The sequence below is a fragment of the Cricetulus griseus genome, assembly GCF_003668045.3.
Source record: "Cricetulus griseus strain 17A/GY chromosome 1 unlocalized genomic scaffold, alternate assembly CriGri-PICRH-1.0 chr1_0, whole genome shotgun sequence".
Classification (NCBI taxonomy): domain Eukaryota; kingdom Metazoa; phylum Chordata; class Mammalia; order Rodentia; family Cricetidae; genus Cricetulus; species Cricetulus griseus.
The window spans coordinates 260,702,597-260,711,519 of NW_023276806.1; the positions used below are offsets into that span (position 1 = coordinate 260,702,597).

The 8,923-nt window shown below is 53.5% G+C and overlaps 1 protein-coding gene across 1 annotated transcript; it reads left to right on the plus strand.

Annotated features, from left to right (window-relative positions):
- The first annotated feature begins 297 nt into the window (after positions 1-297).
- On the plus strand, positions 298-7,781 carry Gatd3a (glutamine amidotransferase like class 1 domain containing 3A). The gene is made up of 7 exons (XM_027394348.2): positions 298-478; positions 655-707; positions 1,152-1,265; positions 2,405-2,524; positions 5,213-5,305; positions 6,228-6,384; positions 7,172-7,781. The coding sequence occupies exons 1-7, from the start codon at positions 344-346 to the stop codon at positions 7,298-7,300; spliced, it is 801 nt and encodes a 266-aa protein (XP_027250149.1). The 5' UTR covers positions 298-343; the 3' UTR covers positions 7,301-7,781.
- Positions 7,782-8,923: the final 1,142 nt, after the last annotated feature.

Consider the following 8,923-nt stretch of genomic DNA (forward strand, 5'->3'; position numbering starts at 1 on the left):
GCTGGCAACTGCCCAGACCCGCCCTTGCCCTCTCTAAACCAGGAGAGGCGTGTCCCACATTCGGCCAGGCATTGGGGGGGGTGTGTGCAATCCCGCCTACTGGTTCCTTACTGCCGCGGGGAATGGGGGTGTTCTGTGAACTCTGCTGCCCGGCTCGCCCTCCAGTCCTACGCAGAGCAAAGTACCACCATGCACCCACTCCATCGATCACTGCGCAGGCGCGGTCCCGCCCACCAGCCCTCGGGAAAGGGCTGCAGCGCGCTCCGCCATTGGCTAGGAGCGACTCCGCCCTACTGCGCGCACGGCAACGCCACTCTCTCGACTCTGCCGTGTGTCCTTCGCCATGGCGGCCGTCAGGGCTCTGGTGGCGCCGAGACTGGTTTCTGCGCTCGCACCGCTCTCGGGGCGTCACCATGCTCCCTCCCAGCGCGCAGCCCTTCACGGCTCCGCACCGCGGCCTGGGGCCAGGGTGGCGTTGGTGAGTGCACGGCCAGACAGACTCGCAGGCCAACTCCCTCCCCTTGCTCGCTCCCCGCAGACTGGGGTCGGATAGCCGACTTCCCAAGGTCGGCCCCTGCAGGGGCTCAGCCTTCCTCTCCCCTTGGTAATTTCATGTTGGGCCCTTCGTCCCCGTCAGCGCCTCTCCTCCTGCAGGTGCTGTCAGGCTGCGGTGTCTATGACGGAACCGAGATCCACGAGGCCTCTGCGTAAGTCCTCAAAGTTTGCAATGTAAACTCTCGCTTGGTTTAAAAAGGCAGAAGCGTAACCAAATGCAGTGGGTTCGCTTCGTGATTAAGCTCAACCCCACAATTAGCACAGGCAAGGCATAAAAGATGCCACCTCAGCCCTGGGTGAAGGCAGCCCCGGAACGTGCCCAAAATGCAACGCCTGCTGTGTCAACAGCCACCGCTGCTCACCACTTAGTAAAAGGAATTGTAGAGACCACTTGACACACCTACCCCTCACCTCGCAGAGATCTGTAAGTGGTAGGTACTGGTTTGAAGCCAGCCGTGGCTCCATAAAAGCAACAAGGTGTCCTATAAATTAGGAATTTCCCCTGCACTGAGTGAAAGCTCATTTGTAAAGTCATCTTGGCCCGAGCCTAGAGGACCAGTTTGGAAGTGACATCTTTGTGGGTTCTCTCCACATAGGGTCTTGGTGCACCTGAGCCGAGGCGGGGCTGAGGTCCAGATCTTTGCTCCTGATGTCCCTCAGATGCATGTGATTGACCACACCAAGGGACAGCCTTCCGAGAGCGAAAGCAGGTACGGATAGGGGAAGGACCATGCAGGACCCCTAGTCCCGTGTGCAGCATCTACTGTGTAGCCTTCGTGGTTATACGGTCGAGCGTATGTCCCTCAAAGCAACTGCCAGCCATCTATTCCTGATACACACTGCTGTGGGCACAATGATTCTACTGTCCCACTGAGAGTTACAGCAATGACAATGGCCACTTGTACTCTGTAGGTGTAAGGTGGTCATAGTCCATTCTTGCTAGTCCCTGTGTGCCACTGCGTTCCCTTTAGCCAATTTGCAGCCACATTTCTTTTTTATTTGGTTTTAGGTTTTGTTTTTTTTGAGACAAATCTGTTTGGCTGTAACAAGCCTGGCACTCACTATGTAGACCAGTCTGACCTTGAACTCATAGAGATTCACCTGCCTCTTCCAGTATTGAGACCAACTGCATGCACAACTACATTTCTTTTTACTTTTAAAGTTTTATTTATTATGTATGCAGTGTTCTGTCTGCATGTATGCCTGCACTCCAGAAGAGGGCACCAGATCTCATTAAAGATGGTTGTGAGCCACCGTGTGGTTGCTGGGAATTGAACTCAGGTCCTCTGGGAGAACAGCTAATGCTCTTAACCTCTGAGGCCTGCAGGGTGTCCTAAGGGCTGAGATTGAAAGGGAAGGGAGGGGAACTTTAACTGCCAAGGCTGTCTGTTGGGCTCCCTGCCATTTCCTTCTCTGTCTAGGACTCCGGCTCCTGAATCTGCCCCTCTTCCTCTGTTATGCAAGCCTAGATGAGGTAGCAGTAGCTTCCTGCTGTGTCTTATGTTCAGGTGGCTTCAGGCATCCTTAAAGTAGTTTCCCTGGTGAGGACCACTGGATTCTGCCTGCTGTGTGTACTTGGTGGGTCTCCAGTTCCTACTGATCTCTAATTCCAGGTAACCTGGTGTCGATCCTGAGGCCAGCCTGCAAGGCTTATTGTTTTTGTAGGTCACTAGAATCTTGCCACTGTCTCCAGACATTGCCTGGATGTGCTAATTGGGAAGCATTTAGTCTCCTTGTGTGAGCCTGCTTGTTTCAGACTGTGAGCCATGTTCCAGATGTGTCCCTAGTGGTGCCTGTTTCCTGGCCCTGCTTACACACCCGTCGTTTGTTAAATGTGTGCTCTTTCCAGGAATGTTTTGGCAGAATCAGCAAGGATTGCCCGAGGCAAGATCACCAACCTGGCCCAGCTCAATGTTGCGAATCATGATGCTGCCATTTTCCCTGGAGGCTTTGGAGCTGCCAAGAACCTGTGCGTGTCCAAGTATAAGGGTCTAGACCACACTTGTGCCTGCTTTTTTACAGGGGGTGGGCTGGGGATACTTTTGCAAGGCCAGCGGTGTGTTCTGTGCTTCTTCCTCAGAGCGTTCGAGTTCTGGTTGGGTTGGGCAGTCTTACTGACCTCCACACTTCCAGTCAGGTCTCAGCAAACTCTGCTTGCTTGTCCTTGCAAGTGTCAATTCTCACATATAGCTGTCCTCCTTCTGTGGTGGTTTGAATAACAATGGCCATAGGCTCATATGTTTGAATGCTTGGTCTTCATTTGTTGGAGCAGTTTTGGAAGGATTGGGAGGTGTGATGTTGGAGGAGGTATATCACTAGGGGTGGGCCTTGAGGTTTCAAAAGCCACCCCTCTCTCTCTCTCTCTCTCTCTCTCTCTTTCTCTCTCTCTCTCTCTTCCTCCTCCCCCCTCTCTCCCTCCCTACCTCTCCTCCTCCCCCCTTTCTCTCTCCAATTTGCAGATCAGTTTAAGCTCTTAACTACTGCTCCGATGCTATGCCTGCCTGCCTGCTGCCATGCTTCATGCCATGATTGTCATGGACTAACCCTCTGAAAACATGCAGATACCTTCTTATCTAAGTAGCTTTGCTCATAGCATTGCTTCACAGCAGTAGAGCAGTGAGTAGGACACCCTCTTCCACTATGTGGGAACAGGAGAGATGAAGAACGCCTTTTGTGCTTTGCCATCTGAGCTGTTGCTGTGGGAAATAGCAAATAAATTGAAGGTGACAGTCTCCGAGTCAGGGTCCTTTTCACAGCTCTGGTTGGTTCTTTCTTGAGCGTCCATGGAAGTCTTTGTGGTTCCATCCTCAGCATGACCCTGAGGGTGGCCACCCAGCTGGTTGTCAGGGAGAGCCTTGAGCAGGTTCTGCAGTGTCCCTAGGCATTTCACTGGGTGTCCTGCACCCAGAGGGGAAGGACACAGGGCTTCATGCTCTGAAGTGTCACCAATCCACCTTTCTTAATCTGAACCCCCCTGGTTGCTTTGTGGGGCCATCAAAATGTCCCTTTCCCTAGATTCTGCACATCTCCAGCCTCTTTGGTAGCACCACCCACTCCGTCCTGAAACCAGCAATTCTGGCCATGCCAGCCCTAACCGAGGACCTGTGTGCCCCATCCTCACAACGGCATGGCAGGGCACGGGTATCACTGGATTTTTCTTCCCCCTTCCACCAAGACCACTGTTTCTTGGAAAGCTGATCTGTGTTCATTACTTCTGCCTGTCAACTCCGGCCTAGTGGAAGGTTGTCTAGAAGCCATGTCTGCCAGCACAGCTGGTCCATCATGTTAAGTAGGGATGTGGGCTCAGGAGCATGTGAGGTTCTTGGTGTTGAGCCTCCATGGTGTTTGAGGAGTCTGAGCCTCAGTACCTGAGTCTGCTAGCCGCTGTGTGAGGTAGCTGCCATCTTTCTGACCTTTGCAGAAGAATGGCATGTCCTCATTGATGCTGCTGTTGAACCCATGAGACCACCATGCTAATTGGTGGTTGCTGCTACCATTTGAAATGTCGCATGCATGTGTAGCAGCAGGTGGCTAAGCCTTAGTGTGCACATGGAGTGAAAGGTGGCTGGGGCTCAGCATGTATGAGGTCATGGGTGGCTGGCTTATTAGCCTTCAACGTGGCAGATGATAGAATCTGTGTGTGCACGTGCGTCAGGGTTAGTGCGTAGTATCGGGCTTACAATGGGAATCCAGTTGTTGCTCCAGACCCTGTTGCCATCTCTTGTGTCTTCTAGAGAAGCCCCAAGTATGTGGGTGTGTCCATTGCCGCCAGTAGCGTGTTAAGTGCTCGTTCTTGCTTTGCCCGATGAATTTGTCTTGAGGTTTGCAGCTGAGCTGAGAACTGTTCAACAGTGGCATAGACTCCACATGGTGGAGTGGCCAACAGGCTGTGAGTCATGTTCCTTGTCACCCTGGTGGCTCAGATGACTTCCTGAAGCTTTGCTTATTTTTAACAGCATCCTAAAGAGGGGTGGGCGTGGGGGACGAAGGTAAATGTGCATGTCAGAGTTCAGAGTTTAAAGGTTGGGAAGATTTGGAGTTCGGCTGACAAAAGTAAAACCTGAGCCTGGTCCCTCAGCCAGCTCTCCAGGCTGCAGCACAGGAGGGCCCGGAAGCTACATCCTGTCAGAAAGAAAGGTACACACACACACACACACACACACACACTCTCTCTCTCTCTCTCTCTCTCTCTCTCTCTCTCTCTCTCTCTCTCTCTCTCTCTCTCTCTGCTGGGCTCTGCCAGGTTGGATTCTCTAAGGGTGTTGTAGTAACTCCTGAACTGTTCAGCTGCCCTGGGCCTTTATACTCCCAGGAAGAAAAGACAGGCGCTTGTTCGTGTCATCCACTGTCAGTGTACTAATGGCTGCTGCTCTTAGGCTGAGGGTGTTTCTTTGTCTGGGACCCTCTTTTTGAGGTTTGGTTTTTGGTTTGCTGCCCCTGGATTCTGAAGGCGGAGTGCAGACATGGACTGGCCATCCATCTCCTGCCTCCACCCTGCTGGCTGGTGAACGAGAAGCTAGATACAGTTATGCATTCAGTGTGATAGCTTGCAGTCCACCTGGCTTGTGGCCACCCTGTGGGCAGCTCCTCTGGTGTCCAGCGGGCCACTCAGAGATTTCTGGGACACTACTGAGCAAAGCCTCCCCTCTCGTGGCAGGAGCACGTTCGCCGTGGATGGGAAGGACTGCAAGGTGAACAAGGAAGTAGAGCGTGTCCTAAAGGAGTTCCATGGGGCCAAGAAGCCCATCGGGTAGGTGATAGGTAGATACACTGATGTTCAAGAGGGTGGCAGGGGTTTCTGGGAGCTCCTGGCAGAGTCTGCCAGCGCTTGGTGTGGAAGCTTCACCAGTGCTGGAACCCAGTAAGACCAGCAGCAGCCTGTGAAGAGTGGTGGCGTGGGGATGTGGTGGGATTGGCCCCTAGGTGAGGCAGCCATGTGAGCCCAGCCCGTGTTCACTAGTCAAAGCTGCCCACCTCCTGTGCGTCAGGGCAAAGCTCACTTTTTTTGTTTGTTTTGAGACTTACTATGTAGCTTTAACTGGCCTGGAACTCACTATAAAGACCAAGCTGGCCTTGAACTCACAGAGGACCATCTGCTTCCTGAGTGCTGGGAATTATCACTCATGCCACCGTGCCCAGCCAGGGCAGCTCACCTCTAAGGGTTATGGGTCAGAGGTCATACAGGGCTGTCATCTAGGCTAGGCACTCTAGGCCAGTGGTTCTCAACCTTGCTAATGCTGTGACTCTTTAATACAGTTGTGGTGACCCCTGACCCTAGAACTATTTCATTGCTACTTCATGACTAATTTTGCTACTGTTATGAATCATAATGCAAATATCAGATATGTAAGCATATCTGATATGCGACCCCTGTGAAAGTGTCATTCCACTTCCAACCCCCATTTCCACCCCTCTTCTCCCCCCCCCACCACACCCCACCCCAGTTGAAAACCGCTGCTGTAGACAGTGGACGACCAGATAGATGGCAGTGTAGAGTTTGGCTTCCCAGGCCCCTCCACTTTTCCCTTAGCCATCTCTGCCCAGGGCTGCTCAATACCTGATGCCTGACTGCCAGAGGCCCCAAGCCTGGGGCGAGACTGCCAAGCTGCCGTGTCTGGGGACCAGACAGTCCGCAGTCCCTCTCTTTCAGCTCACACCCTTTAAACTTTCAGCTTATGCTGCATTGCGCCTGTCCTCGCAGCCAAAGTGATCAAAGGCGTCGAGGTCACAGTGGGCCACGAGCAAGAGGAGGGTGGCAAGTGGCCTTACGCCGGAACTGCAGAAGCCATCAAAGCCCTGGGTGCCAAGCACTGTGTGAAGGGTGTGACCATATCCTTTCAGGCAGCCAGTCAGTGTGGTGTCAGGTAGCACATTAGGTACCATTCATTTGGTTGTTTAGGGTATCCATGGCAGACAGCCTTCTCTACAGGAATTACATTTGCTGGTCCTACTTCAAGGGAACCCCTGAGCAAGAGGACAGGACCAGCCAGTGTCATGGGGTGGAGCTAGCTTGGTATGCCACAGGCAGGCTGGTAGAACGCTGGCTCCACGCTTGGCCAGGGAGGAGCCATGTTCCCGCACTTACTGAGACTGCTCAACCCTAAATCCTCAGCCTGGAGCACACAACTGGGTTGCCTGGTCCCCACAGGAGTCCAGGCTATGGCAGGAGCTGTCGCTGGTGACCACAGAAGGAAACAAGACCAGTGTGGGAGAAGTGGGCAAGGCTCCTGGCTTGCTCTAGTGGGCCCCCTCAGTTTCCACAGCTGCAGCTGGCAGGGGCCTGGGCGGGGTGAGTTCCCCCCCGCCATGGGGCCAGCACTGCAGGCTGTTATTAGGGACATCCTCATGCCAGGGTGTCTCATTTTCTTCCTTTGAGTACCTGTGAGTGGGAAGCTAGTTCCTCTTGTTTAATTGGGTGACAGCAGTGCAGCCAGTGCAGAGACATTAGTGCAGTGTCATTGAGCAACAAAGGAGCTCAAGACAGGGCACCGGTAGGCCCTCTGCCCCCCCCCCCAGACTCCCTGTGGTCCTGCCCAGTGCAAGACTGAGGGCAGGCAGGCCTATTCCCTCATGGTCCTTCCTGCCCGATGCTGGGTTTTCCCTAACAGCTATGCACGAAGCTCATGTAGACCAGAAGAACAAAGTGGTCACGACCCCGGCCTTCATGTGTGAGACCGCACTCCATCACATCCACGATGGGATTGGGGCAATGGTGAAGAAGGTGCTGGAACTCGCGGGAAAGTAGCGCTGCCTGGGCCGTACCTGGCCTCCAGTGCTGTGGAGCCGTCAGCCTGTCTGGGTTCCATTCAGCAAGGACACAGGAGTTGCCTCTCTGTTAGAAGCATAGTCGCGCTCTGCTGAAGAAGCTTTGCCTCCGTCCACACTGGGCTCAACCCAGCCCCTTCTACCAGCAGAAAGCTCAGAGCCCCTCCGTGGACTCCAAGTAACAGCGGGAGCTTCAGCGGTGGGGGCTTGCCTCACTGTGTGTCCCCCACCTTTTCCAGAGGATCTGGTTGAAGCACTTACATTGTACAGTCCTAGGTCGGATGGACCAGGGTTCTTCTAGTTTTAAACAGTTTAGTTTTTCATTATCAGACCACTGTCTGATAATCAGAGATACCTTGTTTATGGATAAAGAAAAGTAAACACAAGCTGACTAAAGCCAGGGAGATTCTGTAGCTGGCAGTCCCTGTGGCCACAGAATAAACTCCTTTCCACACTGGAAACTGCTTTCAGCCGTGTCTCAGGCCTTCTGAAACTAGTGAATGGGACCCCATAATGGGAGGTTTCTGAAACTAGTGAATGGTATCCCATAACATGAGGTTTCAGTGAGTCTGGGTTCTCTGAGTTTTCAGGAAGCAGGGGAAATCAGTAGTAGTGAACCTCCCTGTGTGGGCCTGCTGGCTGGGCCTGCGAAGTTGCTCCAGGCTGAGATTGTGTGGCCTGGGTAAAGAAGGAAAAGTAAAAGACAGAGGTGCCCCGGTGGTGCCTTCTGCACTTGTCCCCTTATGAAAAGGTGTCGGAGTGATCTGATGGAGGTCTGAGCACACCTCATCTATTCTAGAACATTCTCTTCTGGGGGGCCAGGCAACCTGAGGGTTCCTGCAGCACTGACAGTAAGACAGCTGCTCCTTTAGCTTGGCAGAAGCGGGGTTAGGCCAGGAGGGAAGCCTCCTTAGCAGGCTGTCTGCCATCTCCAAGTACCTGCCCACACACAGAGAGTACTGCAGGAGAGACACTCTGGCCTACAGCCCTGGAGAAAGTGGCCCTTGCTATTTCTCAGACTGCTCCAGTGGCCATGATTCTTGACAGTCTGAGCCTTTAGGCCTCTTACCAGGACCTGTGGCATGCACCCATCGTGGTTTCTGCACTACTGTCCAGGTAGCCCCCTTCTGGATCACCTGAAGAACCTCCCCCTAGGTCTGCCCTCCCCAGTCCTCAGAAGTGAACCTCCTGATGCTTCCTGTATGTATACAACTTCAATGATTTTCCACGGCGGAACTACACAGCCAGCACAGTCTCCCCAAAGCCCCTGCTTCCTGCCTGCTCCAGTCCACCCAAGGCCATCCAGAGTGATGGCTTCTGCCTGGCCTGTGGTGTGTGTTGCTCTGATGACATCACCTCCCAGATACTTTGGCTTCAGCCTCCTGTTGGCCTGCTGGGCTACCTGGCTGTAGAGTTAGCTGCTGTAAGGGATCCTCGTAGGTCCCCTGTGCTCCTGCACCACACCTGCCTGGAGGCTGCTGAGCTGGTGGTCTCAGCAGATAATCTCCAGCAGTGCCCAGAGTGTGCCTGATATTTCTCCCAGTACAGTTGGTAGATGCACCATGTAACGTTCACTGGCACTAGGCCTGTCAGGATCTCAACT

Bases quoted from the DNA above. Each gene is read 5' to 3' on its own strand.
- Gatd3a (XM_027394348.2), top strand. From the start codon at position 344: ATGGCGGCCGTCAGGGCTCTGGTGGCGCCGAGACTGGTTTCTGCGCTC. The intron at 1,266-2,404 runs GTACGGATAGGG...TGCTCTTTCCAG, and splicing joins CCTTCCGAGAGCGAAAGCAG to GAATGTTTTGGCAGAATCAG. The intron at 6,385-7,171 runs ATATCCTTTCAG...ACAGCTATGCAC, and splicing joins ACTGTGTGAAGGGTGTGACC to GAAGCTCATGTAGACCAGAA.